General features: G+C 36.7%; 6 protein-coding genes across 6 annotated transcripts; 4 read left to right on the top strand and 2 right to left on the bottom strand.

The window, feature by feature from the left end:
• Window positions 1–628: 628 nt before the first annotated feature.
• Window positions 629–1,087, top strand: MRPL28 (mitochondrial 54S ribosomal protein mL40; the record flags this gene model as incomplete). Its single annotated transcript, XM_041551008.1, has 1 exon — window positions 629–1,087. One exon carries the CDS (start codon window positions 629–631, stop codon window positions 1,085–1,087), a length of 459 nt encoding a protein of 152 aa, XP_041406942.1.
• A 191-nt stretch (window positions 1,088–1,278) lies between these two features.
• Window positions 1,279–2,133, bottom strand: LAA2 (Laa2p; the record flags this gene model as incomplete). The annotated part of the gene is made up of 1 exon (XM_041551007.1): window positions 1,279–2,133. One exon carries the CDS (start codon window positions 2,131–2,133, stop codon window positions 1,279–1,281), a length of 855 nt encoding a protein of 284 aa, XP_041406941.1.
• Window positions 2,134–2,885: 752 nt separating this feature from the next.
• Window positions 2,886–5,342, top strand: ALK2 (protein kinase ALK2; the record flags this gene model as incomplete). The annotated part of the gene is made up of 1 exon (XM_041551006.1): window positions 2,886–5,342. One exon carries the CDS (start codon window positions 2,886–2,888, stop codon window positions 5,340–5,342), a length of 2,457 nt encoding a protein of 818 aa, XP_041406940.1.
• A 340-nt stretch (window positions 5,343–5,682) lies between these two features.
• Window positions 5,683–8,304, top strand: HIR1 (Hir1p; the record flags this gene model as incomplete). The annotated part of the gene is made up of 1 exon (XM_041551005.1): window positions 5,683–8,304. One exon carries the CDS (start codon window positions 5,683–5,685, stop codon window positions 8,302–8,304), a length of 2,622 nt encoding a protein of 873 aa, XP_041406939.1.
• A 548-nt stretch (window positions 8,305–8,852) lies between these two features.
• Window positions 8,853–11,192, top strand: LEU1 (3-isopropylmalate dehydratase LEU1; the record flags this gene model as incomplete). Its single annotated transcript, XM_041551004.1, has 1 exon — window positions 8,853–11,192. One exon carries the CDS (start codon window positions 8,853–8,855, stop codon window positions 11,190–11,192), a length of 2,340 nt encoding a protein of 779 aa, XP_041406938.1.
• Window positions 11,193–11,551: 359 nt separating this feature from the next.
• Window positions 11,552–15,217, bottom strand: SLA1 (cytoskeletal protein-binding protein SLA1; the record flags this gene model as incomplete). Its single annotated transcript, XM_041551003.1, has 1 exon — window positions 11,552–15,217. One exon carries the CDS (start codon window positions 15,215–15,217, stop codon window positions 11,552–11,554), a length of 3,666 nt encoding a protein of 1,221 aa, XP_041406937.1.
• Window positions 15,218–15,701: the final 484 nt, after the last annotated feature.

The following is a 15,701-nucleotide window of genomic DNA, read 5'->3' as shown; positions in this document are numbered from 1 at the left end:
TTATTATGAGCAACTAAACAGTAAGTTAAAACTACTACCACCAGAGATCAACGATAAAAAAATTTAGTAATCCCAATCCATACACCCTGGTTCTTGCAAGAGGATACAACAAGCCTATAACGGCCACACCTCATCGCAAAAAGTGGGCTTTGTGTTGGATGACACATCGCTTCCCACCACCCAAAAAGACTACCGGCAGGCAGGCAGGAGAAAGTTTTTCTTTTTCTTTCTGCTCGCCAGAGAAAAAGAGACTGAAGCCCTGTGGCGGTGGAAGGTGGAAGCGCAAATTAGGGCCGGCATTTCGTTTTTGTGAGTTTTTATTTGCTATATCCGACGGAGATAATTTGATGAGAGTGGAAAGCATTTTATTTTAGTTTCTGATCATGTGACTGATTTTATTTTTTTTATTTTTTCAGTTGAAATTCTGCATTCTTCAGTGAACGTTTCTCTTTACTAAGTGGAACGGAGTTAACATACCAAGCTAGAGAGAGGTCAAGATATACATTTAATACAAGAAAGAGAAAGGCTTTTGTAAACTCTGGATGCTAAAATAAAAGAAGGATTTGAAGTGTAAAAATCCACTAGATATTAGGACTGTATAAAAAAGAAAGGAACGCGAACTAGAACTATGTTGTCTGCTAGTGTGAAGAGTAGTCAGAAGAAAAGTGTGACCATGATGACTTCTTGGGTTCAACCCTTGAATCAAGTAAGGTACAAGAGAACGAAAACAAAAGGAAGTTCAGGGATTACACCACAGACTCAAAGAATTATTACACAACTGAGTGTGATGTCTGCACGTAAGAAACAACCAAAGATGCTGAAACTATCAAAAGAAGACTTAATAAAACACCAAACTATTCAAACTGCTTGGAATACATATCAAGATATTTTACAAAATGAACGTCAAACGATGCTGAAATTACAATATAATAAAATGGATGAAGCTATGACCGTGTTAAAACAAGTGGCTCCGAAATTATATGCTGATGCTAATATTAATGAATCAGGGAAAGTATTTCCAATGGAAATGAGAATACCAACAGATTATCCACCGAGAAAGTTATGGTATTATGACTATAAAAAGTAAACACTACAACTACTGTAACCACTGTAACCACTCAACTCTCACTGTGTGTCACTTTCCCCCTACTCATACTTATATAACTATGTTTTTCGCCCTTTCACTGTAAATACTAATATTACTATCCTTTTTTATAATAAAAAACAAATAAGAATAAGAATAATTTCTATTAATATCTATTAATATCTATCTATATATTATTTACCACCCCAAGAAAAACGATGCCACCTCTTATATTGCGTTTTCTTTTTATTAAACATAGCAATTTCATCTCTTTGAAGTCGTTGTGTATGTCCAGATAAATTCGTAATTACTCGTTCATACGTTTGCTTATCATTTTCCAACTGTAATTGTTTCTCATACAATGATCGCAATTCAACTATTAATAAATCTATTGCATTACATATTGTATCATGATATCCATCCATATCATCAGTTGTGTTCCCATCGATAGATTTATTAAGTAAAGACGGTATTTTTTCTTTCAACTCTCGATTAAAATCGGCAGTTAACGATGGTTGAGTCAACTGAGGTATATAACCTATGCCAAATCGTTCCTTTAATAACAACGTATTATCATTTACAGGGTTCTCTGTATCTTGAACTAAAGCCATTGCTTTCAAATATAATGAATCATCCATAGTCACTAAAGATAAATTCTTTTCAGTGTCATTCATTGTGCTACCAGTACTACTTTCTAATAATGTTTGAGGATCCTTCAATCTTAAGATATGCAGCAAAGTAGATCTCAGATTTGATCGATTCCATATGAATGCAGGGATATCACGATTGTCACTATCGACTAACTGATGATATATCACGTTTGGTCGTTCGTCTGCCAGCAGACCTGCCAAAATTTTATCAGGATCACCAGAGTTTACAGTACCGGTTTTATAATGGGTCGGTTCATGACCAAACAATTCATCCAGTGCACAACCTACTAACTTCTCTGTCGACTGTGTTGTTGTATCTTCAGATTCAAACGAAGCATCTGAAAAATTACCAAAATCATCATCGTCATCATCACTATCGCTGCTTGAATGATGGCTCATGGTTTTTTTGTGTTTCTTGATTGTGTCTTCCTCAACTATTTGACAAACGTTCCTTAGAATGAGTTCACACACACATTCTTCCCCTCACCTCTTCGTTCTTTATCCCATATATCTATCGGTTCATCTTTTGTATAATGAGGCTCACTTGTCGTAATAATATCGTTCGTTACGTAATTTACGAAACGGCATTAACTAAAATCTGCCGGAACATCGCCTTGTACGAGCTGTCTATTAGAACTTTTTAAAGATATTCCAATTAACAAACATACAGACACTATTATTTCTATTGACAGTACCACCCATTGATACTAGTAAGAGTTATCATTACTTTTAACCTTTATTTGAGATATCCTGAAGTTATATATCAATATGTTTGACGTGTTCAACTGTGTCACCCGGATATGCACGAAATGCTCATTCCAATTAGGAAATATGTCAACAAATTGCAGAATTATCAGCGCGAAGAAAGTTCTTTTCTACAATGCAAAGAGCACCTATCTTACTTCTCACACTTTGCTCTAACTACCCATTAAGGAGGAGGAGGAGGTTGATGCGACAATGGAGTTACTTGTTAATACGTTTGTATATATATTTATATATATATATATATATATATGAGTTTATGCAAGGGTATTTTGTTGGTGAGACATCTTGATATTTTAAGAATCGAAGGACGGACATCACAAGAAGAAGAACATTTCACACTCTGGACCTTTTTTGTTTTCGTTTTAGAATAGAGTAGCTTTTCCAAGATGACTACCGAAATGGAAAATTCATTTGATGAGTATGCAATGGACGACCACAAATTCATAGCACTAGTGGTATCATCCTCTGATGATGACGATATGGATGAGACCGAATCCTATAGTTCCAGTATTACCGCTAACAGAGTAATTACAAACCAGACGATGGCTACAGGTAAAACAGTAGGCACTAGTGCAACTATGACAGCATCACAACATGTGCCTGCTACTCCCCAAAGGAAGGTATCATCCGTGTCTAATTCAACAAGGAAAAGTAGCGAAAGAAAGTCCAATGGAGATCAAAAGAAAAGGTGGTCTTTGATTTCTAACCACTCACATAGTTCTTCTTCCAAGAAGAGGTGGTCTATGTTATCATCGTTTACGATGGAGTCTAACACCAAGGATAGTATAAACAATAGTGCTAAGAGGGTTGTATCGACATCATCTACATCCCAATCATCAGTTAATGAACATATAGAGAGAGGAAGAGACAATAAATCATCGAGTCATAAAGATTCAAGATCATCATCAATAAAGAGATCATCTACTGGTGCATCTCTGAGACAACTTTTTAACAAAATCTCAATTAGTGATAAAGAAGTAGGAGTGGAAAACAACAAAGAAAATATACATGTATTGTCACATAATAAAAATAAGAATACTAATATTACGGGTCAAACAACAATCATCCCCTCTACATATAATCGACCACCGACCACCTCTTCAACGTCATCATCTCATTTCAGGGTGCCTTTGAAACCATTAAACGCCCAGACATCAACACTACAACAACAACATAATATCCAATTAAGAAACCGTCGCTCCATGCAACCGGTGAGTAACAGACACTCTTTACAACCTGCTTCAATATATTCTCATAATACCACTAACCCTTCTAGTAACAACAACTACAATCATAATAATAACAATAATACCAACCCTAGCAACAATAATATTTCCAATTCAAATTCTGAGAAATGGAAATTCTGGAAAAAATCAACAAATGAAATATCAAAATCTATCTCTACGCAATCCCTAAATATCAATAAAGCTACCTCACACAATTTGAATCACAATAGGAATAATAGCTCTACCATCTCAATAGTGAGCAACGCATCTACTATTGGAAACACCAATAACTCTATTCGTAATAGAACTTCGTTTACTGACTTCCACAAGACGTTTTTTTCTAGTGATTCTGCATCAATTAACAATAATAACAACAACAACAACAACGTTGGTATTTCTACGGAAAGGAGGCAATCTATTAACAACAAAAGATCATCATCGAGTTTGTCTATTAATTTGAAACACAAGACATCATATTCTTCCCTAAAAAAGTTCAAGTCAAGAAGAAAGTCTAATACCACAAATGATGATGGGTCTAGTTTCATATCCGTAGGTTCTGGTAGTAATAGTATGAATAAAACGACATCTAATAATGGTATTTCATTACCAATTCCAGATGAAGTATCTCGTGAAAAAATTAGAGCCAAATTAAGAAATTCTACTTCTTTACTTTCATTGAATGCGCCAACACCAATAAATAGAAAACAATTTGATGAAACGATATTAAATCAAGTTCTTAACCTAACAACCATTAAATACGTTCTGACGGATATCGATTTGAAACAAGCTGACAACACTAGTTTAGAGGTTCTCTCTACTACAAACTCTTTAAAATTGACAAATAAGGTGTGGAGAATGATTTCGACTAGAGATCCTACAGAAACTGTCATATGTAAGAAATTATCTTTAAACTCTTCAGAAAAGACTATGTCTCTTAATGAATTAATGATTTTAAAGCTAACAAATGGGACACCAGGACTACCAGCTTTATTACAATCCTACGTTCATAAATCTTCTGGTACCACTCAGGAAGACAAGTTAACTTTATACTTATTTTTCAAGGATCATGGTACATCGTTAGAAGCCACCTCAATCCACAGTTGGTCACAATGTTTGAACATATTCTGGCAATGTGTATCAATTTTATATGTTACAGAAACTAAATTTAAATTTGAACACAGAAATTTGACGTTAGATCACATTTTGATTGATAATAGTGGTAACGTGACACTTTGCGATATGGAAACATGTCGTGCTGAATCAGTTAATACACCTGGTTCTCAAATATTTTACAAAAGGTTGGATCATCCAATATTTTTCCAAAACAAAAAGGAATATGCCTTTGACATGTATCAAACAATGAGACAATACTTTAATGGCGAATCTACATGGATGAAATTTGAACCTAAAACAAATTTATTATGGTTACGTTACTTGGTTATTCTCCTATTAAAGAACAACAGTAATGGGAAATTCCTGGGACCTGGAAGAGATCAGTTAAATAAAATTGCAACGATCTTAGAGTACAGTACGATGTGCAACTCTAGAAGAAATAATCTTTTTAAGCGCAAAGAGAATGAAATAAAAAGTACCGGAGACTTGTTAAGATTTAAATAGACATTATAATAATTAAATAATACTTTTATACAAATATAATACCCTTTAAAACTCAGTCAATAACATATTATATTCGTACTTGATTATTGATATCTATCCTTTTTCTATTCGTGATCGCTGAATGGTTTCGAGAAATGTCATTATTAACATATACATCCTTGAAATTCAGATATTAGGTGAGAAAAAAAATAGAGCTGAAAAAACTCGAAGAGAATAAAGAAACACGAAATGAAGAAAGATAAATATTGAATTCAAAGGGAGTCTGAGGTAAGAATAACCATCATTTAATAACCCTTACTAGAAACAGCAAAACTGTATCATCGCATATATATATATTCAGATGAAAGTATTAAAGTTTCCATGGTTGACACATAAGGAAGAATCCCGACATTATGAGATATATACCGTTGATGTGAGTCCTGATGGGAAGAGTATAGCGACCGGTGGTCTTGATGGTAAAATCATTATATGGTCTGTTGATTATATACGAAAAGTCATCGAGGCCAAACAAAAGAATCCCAAATTAACATCAAACGATATTAACCCAGAATGGAAAAGACCACTGGCCAGTATGAATAGACATACCGGATCTGTCACATGTGTAAAATTCTCACCTGATGGGAAGTATCTAGCTAGTGGATCTGATGATAGAATATTACTAATATGGGCTTTAGATGAAGAACAATTAGGACAGCCAATATTTGGATCAGAATTTGATAAGGAGCGCTGGACTGTCCGCAAGAGGCTCGTTGCTCACGAGAATGATATTCAAGATATATGTTGGGCTCCAGATTCAAGTATTCTTGTTTCGGTTGGTTTAGATAGATCAGTAGTTGTATGGAGTGGATCAACATTTGAAAAGCTGAAAAAGTTAGACGTTCATCAGTCGCAAGTTAAAGGTGTCGTATTTGACCCAGCCAATAAATATTTTGCAACTGCATCAGATGATAGAACATTGAAAATATTTAGGTATCACAAGACAGGTGATGATTCTTTTACAATCGAACACATCATTTCAGAACCCTTTAAAGAGTCACCCTTAACGACGTATTTTAGAAGACTTTCATGGTCTCCAGATGGTCAACATATTGCAGCCCCTAATGCTACGAATGGACCTGTTAGTTCTGTGGCAATTATAAATAGAGGTAATTGGGATACAAATATTGGCTTAATAGGACATGACGCACCATCGGAAGTAGCTAGATTTAGCCCTAGATTATACGAAAGTAAAGACCAAAAGCCTAATGGTAAGAAAAATGATACTGATGATATTGATAATAATAAAAAAAGGAATAGTGATGTGCTAGAAGAAAACGTAGAGTCAATAGTAGCAACAGCAGGTCAGGATAAGATTTTAGCAGTATGGAGTACAAGTAAAATGAGACCAATATTCGTAGCCTTTGATGTTGCTAATAAATCTATAACAGATCTCGCCTGGAACCCGACTGGTGATATGTTATTTGTCTCTTCATTGGACTCCTCACTTACTGTAATAACATTCGAAAAAAATGAACTTGGGAAAGCTATACCTATTGAGGATAATATGAAACATTTACATAGATACGGTGTGGATAAGGATTCATTAGATTTTCCAGAATCTGTAAAACAATTGAAATTAGAGAATACAGCATTGACTTTGAAAAAAACAAGGTTAAAAGAATTGGATACAAGATTTTCAGGGCCTCAATTACCTTCTCCATCAAAGCCTAAAACAAAGGAGCCTCCAATAGAAAATTCAATTTCCACCCCAATTGAACCCAAGAGATTATCTATCGACTCAACGAAGAAGGAAGGTTCTGTAAATATTCTTATTCCCAAAAGAAAGAAGGATACAAAACTAAATACAACCGTTATCAAAAATGGTAAGAAACGTGTGATGCCGACGCTTATATCTAGCGCCGGTAATCCATCGACGTCAACTTATCCAAACAACAACTTGATCCAAAAGAGCCAAAATTCTAAACTCTCGATTTCATCATCATCTGTTGTAGATAATAAACCTTTAAATCCAAACAAAAAATCTAATCCAGATTCATTACCACTCGGGTTGATAAAGAAGATAGGTGTATCCTCAGTTGCTATACCGAGACTTGGTCTACATACACTAGTAATGGGGGTTCGTGAGCGGTCACGCACTAGATTCTTTGCTGGAGATGGTGACGATGAAAATAATGGTTCGGACAAAGATGATGCTAATGTATATAATAAACAGCACGATGATACGATTGATGAGAACAACCCTACGGAATTCTTAATGACTTTAAATGCAAAACTAACTTCCGATAAGGTATGGAGTGACGAGCCATCTACTAGGTATGTTGAATCTTCAAGCATTGTACCAGATACCGACACAGTTCTGCGAGAATGTGGTGATATGTCTCAATTCCATACATTAGAAATTCATAACGGTGTTGAGAGATCAATTCAGTTTGATTCTGAGGCTCTTCTGGAGAATCCAACAAGAATTTTAGGTTATTCCAAGGGTCAACGTACAATAGAGATGTTTATCCCAGAGGTAGTACTATGTGCTCTCGGGATACCGCAATACAAATGTTGGTGCATTGCTACAGCCAATGGTTCGCTTATTATAATCTCATGTAGTGGCCAATTGAAAACTCCAAAGATACAGATGGGTCACAAGATTGTGAAACTTACAAGCCAAGACAACTATCTAATTGCATTTACAGAGAGAGGTCTGTTCTTCGTGTGGGACATTAATAACATGAAAATCATATATCGTAATATTCCAGTATTACCAATCCTTAATAACAAGCCTATTCAAGGTCATCGTGTGCGTATCAATACCAATGTCAGGAGTTGTTCAATTGACAAAACAGATCAGTCATTGGTGGTAGATATGGCTTCACCCGAAGACACCCGTTCATATAGGTGGACCAAGGAACTTGGTTGTTGGACTGAAGTAATACCCGTGACCTCTTTGGAAGAGATCAAACCGGCATAACACGGTAATGCTCGGCGGCTAAATACTGTTATATGATTGGAACAAGCCCTGCCACTGCTTTAATTTCGCATATCACAAAATGCCGGTACCGGCCTCACGTTCAGGTGAGACCTTTCCCAGCCGGTATTCGAGCGGCCGCTCCTTTGGCAGCGCAACCGGCCAGCGCGATCGCCTCCATCGCTGAACGTCGCTTCTCCTTAATAAAATTTCAGTCTTTTTTTCAAATTTGTTAGCAGGCAGCGGGAAGGACTTGTATGAAAGTTAGTCATTTCAATTATATTTCATTATTATATAAGAAGACAACAGCGGTGATGAGGAGTTGATATCAAATCTTTTCGGTTGGATTCCTTATAGTTTCTATAGTTATAATATATATATTTATAACATTAAACGTTGTGTTTATATTTAATTGTTAAAATTGAAACTATTTTTCTCACTTCTTTAAAAGATATCAGGAAATTTTTTACCTAAATTTTTAAGGGGACTTATATTTTCAAGATCTAAAGAGAATTACATTAAGATTAAATTATAAAAAATTCAAAATAAAGATGTCTTACACTCCATCTACGGGTCCAAGAACCCTTTACGACAAGGTCTTTGACACTCACGTAGTTCACAAGAACGAAGCTGGATCTTACCTACTATACATTGACAGACATATTATCCATGAAGTCACATCTCCACAAGCTTTTGAAGGTTTAAGTAACGCAGGTAGAAAAGTCAGAAGAACCGATTGTACTTTAGCAACAGTTGATCACAACATTCCAACCGAATCCAGAAAGAACTTCAAGTCTGTAGATACATTCATTGAGCAAACTGATTCTCGTCTACAAGTTAAGACCCTTGAGGACAATGTTAAGAACTTTAACGTTCCTTACTTAGGTATGCAAGAAGACAGACAAGGTATCGTACATATTATTGGTCCAGAACAAGGTTTCACTCTACCTGGTACTACTGTTGTTTGTGGTGACTCCCATACTTCTACCCACGGTGCCTTTGGTTGTCTAGCCTTTGGTATCGGTACTTCTGAAGTCGAACATGTTCTAGCTACTCAAACTTTGATTCAAGCAAAGAGCAAGAACATGAGAATCAAAGTCAATGGTAAATTGAACGAAGGTGTTACCTCTAAGGATTTGGTCCTACATATTATCGGTTTAATCGGTACAGCTGGTGGTACTGGTTGTGTCATTGAATTTGCCGGTGAAGCCATTGAAAATCTATCTATGGAAGCAAGAATGTCCATGTGTAACATGTCCATCGAAGCTGGTGCTCGTGCTGGTATGATTGCTCCTGATGAAATCACTTTCGAATACTTAAAGGATAGACCGTTAGTTCCAACTGGAAATGAATGGGAAAAAGGTGTAGCTTTCTGGAAATCTCTATACTCTGATGCTGATGCAAAGTTTGATCATGAAATCGTCATTAATGGTACTGAAATTGCCCCAACTGTCACTTGGGGTACCTCTCCACAAGATGCTCTACCAATATCTGCTAGTGTTCCAGATCCATCTAAGGCCGACGATCCAATTAAGAAGTCTGGTATGCTAAGAGCACTAGATTACATGGGTTTGGAACCAAACACTCCACTGACTCAAATTAAGGTTGACAAAGTCTTTATTGGTTCTTGTACCAATGCTCGTATTGAAGATTTAAGAAGTGCTGCTGCGGTCGTTAATGGCTATAAGAAGGCTTCTAACATTATGAGAGCTATGATTGTTCCAGGTTCTGGTCTTGTTAAAAGGCAAGCTGAAGAAGAAGGTTTGGACAAAATCTTCTTGGATGCTGGATTTGAATGGAGAGAAGCTGGTTGTTCTATGTGTCTGGGTATGAACCCAGATATCTTATCTCCAAAGGAACGTTGTGCTTCTACCTCCAACAGAAACTTTGAAGGTCGTCAAGGTTACCAAGGTCGTACCCATCTAATGTCTCCGGCCATGGCTGCAGCTGCAGCTATTACTGGTCACATTACCGATATTAGAACCTTTAAGATCAACAAGCCAGAAGCTGCTAAGGTTGAAATATCTTCCGACGAAGATGAAGAATTGAAAAATGCTGCCTATGAACACAACGAACCAGTTCAACCATCTGATGCTACAGAAGATATTGCCGAAGATGAAGTTGATGACATTCCATCCCCAGTTAAGGCTAAGACTACTGCAACTGCCGGTAGTATGAACCCATTCACAACTCTAACTGGTCTTGCTGCTCCTCTTGACAAAGCAAATGTTGATACTGATGCTATCATTCCAAAGCAATTCTTAAAGACTATTAAGAGAACTGGTCTAAGTGTTGGTCTATTTTACGAATGGAGATTCCAAAAGGACGCCAATGGAAAGGATCAAGAAACTGATTTTGTTTTAAACGTTGAACCATACAGAAACGCTGAAATCTTAATTGTCACAGGTGATAATTTTGGTTGTGGTTCCTCTAGAGAACACGCTCCATGGGCTCTAAAGGATTTCGGTATTAAATGTATGATTGCTCCATCTTTCGGTGACATTTTCTACAACAACTCCTTTAAGAATGGTCTACTACCAATTAGAGTTGATGCTAAGATCATCAACGAAAAATTGATACCAATTGCTAGGAATGGCGGTCAACTAAAGATCGATCTACCAAACCAAAATATTTCTGATGATAAGGGTAACGTTCTGGTTCCACATTTCGAAGTTGAAGAATTCAGAAAGTATTGTCTAGTTAACGGTTTCGATGACATTAGCCTAACTCTACAACTTGAAGACTTTATCTCCAAATATGAGAAGGTGAGAAGAGATAAATACTCATTCTGGGAAGGTGGTTCTTCGTTAGTTAAATTCCCAATGGATATCAAGGAACAAAAATTCACAAAACCATTAACTACCTACGATATCGTGCACCAAGACTGGTAAACATTATGAATGAATTTAACTAAGTCATTTTATAATTTCATGACCAGGCAACACTTTGGCCGAGATGACATTAAAAACGACTGCATATAATTATTGATTTTGATTAGAACACCTCAATCTATCAATATTTTATTTATTTATTTATTATTATATATTTATTATTTATTCTGCCTCTGATTATATTCAGGACATAAAAAAGACTATAAAGATAGTTTTATACATGATCATACTATTAAAAACAAAATCACTACAAATTACAATTTCATGGTTGTAAATCATTAAGTTTTGAGCATTTTTATCTCTTTCTTTTTAATTAGATAATTATTTTTATTACATTTACACATCGTGAATAAGATACATTAAAATCCGAATGGATTGGCAGCAGACGCATTAAATATGTTTGCTTGTCTACCTTGTTGAGTTTGTTGAGGTCCATTACCAAATCCAAACCCAGTTGGCTGGGTTTGTAACTGCTGTGGTTGAGAAATAGTTGTATTTTGCATTCCTTGCGTGATGTTATTAACACCAGTATTGATAGGCATTGCACCACCTGTTCTTTGCAAAGTCACACCAAATTGTGATTGTGGTTGGAAACCACCAGTTATTTGCATTGGCATGGTGTTGGCATGTTGCATTGGTGCGCCGAAAGATGTTTGTGGCATCATAGCTCCACCAGTCGTTTGATTACCGAACCCAGTCTGTGGCATGGCACCTCCGGTCATTTGGGCACCAAAACTTGTCTGAGGCATTGCTCCTCCTGTCAAGGCTTGGTTCATCATTGGGTTCATACCGCCAGTCAAGGCTTGATTCATCATTGGGTTCATACCACCAGTCAAGGCTTGATTCATCATTGGGTTCATACCACCAGTCAAAGTTTGGTTCATCATTGGGTTCATACCACCAGCTAGAGCTGGGTTAACAAAACTTGTTTGCGGCATAGCACCCCCAGTCAATACTGGGTTCATGAAGGTTGTAGATGGCATAATACCACCTGTTGTTTGCAATGGCATTAAACCATTGGCAGTCCTCTGGACAGGAAGAACTGATCCCATTGGTGCAGCTGTACCAAATGTCGTCTGAGGTATTATACCTCCTGTTCTTTGTAATGGCATCAGACCACCTGTAGTTTGTAGTGGCATCAAACCACCAGTTAATTGAGCTCCAAAAGTAGTCTGTGGCATCAAACCACCAGTAGTAGCAATAGGAATCAAACCACCATTAGTCTTTTGAACCGGTAATACACCACCAGTTAATTGAGTACCAAATGTAGTTACAGGCATACCAAGACCACCCGTTCTTTGAGTAGACATCATACCGCCAGTTGCGATTGGCATCATAACAAATCCGGTACCAATTGGTAATATGTTATTACCACCTGTCTTAAATGGATCTAAAGGAACCAAGTTAGCACCACCAGTAGTGGCTGTAGTAATTGGAGCAACAGCAGGGATAGCATTTCCAGTCTTTACTGGCTCTAAATTATTCAAATTTGGTTCAGGGACCTGGGAAGGTATATGTTTCTTTGGTTCTAATGGTTGTAAGTCAAGTAGATCTTGCATAGAGCCGGTAAAGTTAGAATTACCAGAGACTAGATCTGGTTGAGATTTAGCAGCAGGTCTAGCTGTCCAAGCATCATCATCTTGAGAAACAGGAGCAGCCATAGCAGCGGTGTCTGTCTGAGGTAACAGTTGTTGCGAAACGCCCTGCTGAACGTTATTATTGTTGTTCTTCAATGATCCATCCGCTTCGGTAAACATACCTCCAGTTTGAGCTGGTACTACTACTTCATGAGTATCCCTACCAAATTTATTGTCTAAGAATTTCATTACCCTAACGATATCACCTTCACGTAAACCAAGAGTTCTAAGCATTTGTGCATTGATGTCTTCCATCATATCTTCGGTGATTTGTTCTCTATCGAAGTTAATGGTATATCTTTGACAGTTACTAACATCCACACCACTGTTTAAGAAAAACTCAAACCAATCGTAATTATTTTTACTCTTTGAGCTCTTATGAGATGAGGAAGAGGGCATACCGACGGTTGAGTTTGGTCTTGGAGGTTTAACTGGTGGTAAATCTTTTTGCTCTTCCAAACGAAGTCTTTCATCATCTAACAATTGTCTTGCTTTCTTTAGTTCGTTCAGTTCTCTTTCTCTAATTCTTCTATCACGCTCCTTCTCTTCTTGTTCTCTCAATCTTCTTCTTCTGTCGCGCTCAGACTCTCTTGCATCTTTATTACCAGAACCAGACGAACCGCTTGAGTTAATTTTATACTTATCTAGACTAAATCCTGTAATATTTTCAACATACACTAAGTCAGAATCGGAAAGTTTGTTAGCAGCGACAGCGATCTTAACACCATTAGCCTTATGCAAATGGATCTTACCATTAGCACAACCAATAAATTGGGCATCGACTTTGAATGTACCACTTCTATCAACCCATAATCTAGATTTTTTAGGATCCGGAAATTTCTTCTTGTTTACATTATCGGATGGTTTACTCATAGATGCAGATCTCTTCTTTCTACTTGAAAATGATGCACCTCTAGATCTACTCTTTGATGAAGCGCTTTCATCTGGGGTTACATCATCTCTCCAACTACCGGAACCAGATACCGAATTAGAATGTGATTTTGATGGTGATCTATTACCTTTGGCCATCTTTTTAATAGAATTAAATAATCCACCAGCACTGCTGGATGACTTATCTTTTATTGGTTCAACAAATTGTGCTGGAATAACACCTCTTCTACCGGTATCGACAGATTCACACATCCACCATTCTTTAGATTTTTTGTCATTAATAATATATACCAGATCTCCTTGTTTCACGGTCAATTCATCATTGGATTCACCAATAAAATCATATGCTATTTTACCTTTTCTCTTTGTTTGTGATGCTGTTTCAATCTCTTTCAAACCTTTATCACGGGAAACACCTTTAATTTCACCTAGAATAGACATGATTTCTTTGGAAGTTTCATTGTTCCCTGTATGTAACTCTAAGTTTTTGTAAGGATCTACAAATTCCAAGAACATATGTTTCTTTTCATTATCATAGGACACCAATTTATCGACAGTCCATTCTAATTGAGTACCATTTTCTGAAATGAAATTTATCTTGTTACTTCCGACAACTAATTTTGCTTTTCTCTTCTTCCTACCTTCGATTTCTTGAACATTCCATGAATGATATTCTATGTTGAAACTCCCACGGTTATCATTGTTGTCTCTATCATTGTTATAATTATTCGTGTTACTACCATAATCATCTTCATCAGCATATCTATGGGGCTCATCACGACGGTTATCGCGACCATTATCTGTAGGAATGTTGTTATCATCAACCTCATCGTAGTACGACACCCTAGAACGAGCTTTGTCACGTGCATCGTTAGGTCTCATCGGTTTAGAAGGAGGCGTGTCTTCTCTATCATCTTCTTGCGCATATCTATCTGGAGTAGCAGGTTCATTGTTACTCTGCTCTGCTGATTGTAATTGATCTCTTTGGTTATGTTGTGGAGGTGGTAAAAAAGTCGAGACATCAGCATTAGCTGGTGTAACTACTGATGTCGCAACTGCAACAGGAACAGGAGTAGCTGCCGCTGCAGCAGGTGCCCCTCCTGTTGCCCCGGCTTCTTCGATATAATTCCCAGGAATAAAACCAAATTCGTTATTTGAAGACTTGACAAGCAACCAGTCAGGATCCTTATCATCATATACTTGGAAAGTATCGTTTTCATGGAATAACAATTCCTCATCGGGATTTTGAGGTTGATCATAATCATAGACAGCTTTAACTGTACGAATCACAGGTGCATCTTCAATATACGTAGAAGGCACTAACCCGGAAGGCTCTGGGTCATCGGACCCAATGATCCGTTTCTTAACGGTCCACCATTCATCGATGTCAGATTTCTCTAGTAAATAAAGCATATCATTTTCTTTGATTTCTAACTCTTCAGGCGTTTGCGGCTCATAGTCGTAAATCGCCTTATACACACCAAGGAATACAGTCATATCTTACCTGTTAGATTTATATTTATGTGTAACAATTCGGTTAGAGGTCAGTTTTAATCTTTTAGTTTTTTATTCTTACCCTATTTTGTGAGTTAATATACTTAATACAAAACCTCTTTTTATCAACTATTTTCAATTGTGTGAAACAATTAAGTAAATAACTAACTCAATAATAATAATAATAATAATACAGTTAGTCAAATATAGATTGTTACTGTAAGTAGTGATAAAAATGTATCTTATCTATCTAGTTTCCTTTACCAAATACATGAAGTTTAACCATTCTTCCCTCACTTATGACAATCATATCGTTGAATTTTCCAAAAATTGTCGTTTCCGTTTTGGTGCTTTATCTGCCCCTTTCAACTAACTACGGTAATAATAGAAACAGTGGATGTTACCCGCACTTAGTCACGTGCAAGCTTGATTTTACTATACAAATCTATACAAAACGTACATTACTTGAATATCCTTAAGTGGATAG

The sequence above is a fragment of the Maudiozyma barnettii genome, assembly GCF_903064755.1.
Source record: "Maudiozyma barnettii strain CLIB 1767 genome assembly, contig: KABA2_05, whole genome shotgun sequence".
Classification (NCBI taxonomy): Eukaryota; Fungi; Ascomycota; class Saccharomycetes; order Saccharomycetales; family Saccharomycetaceae; genus Maudiozyma; species Maudiozyma barnettii.
This window is presented reverse-complemented; position numbering and strand designations above follow the sequence as displayed.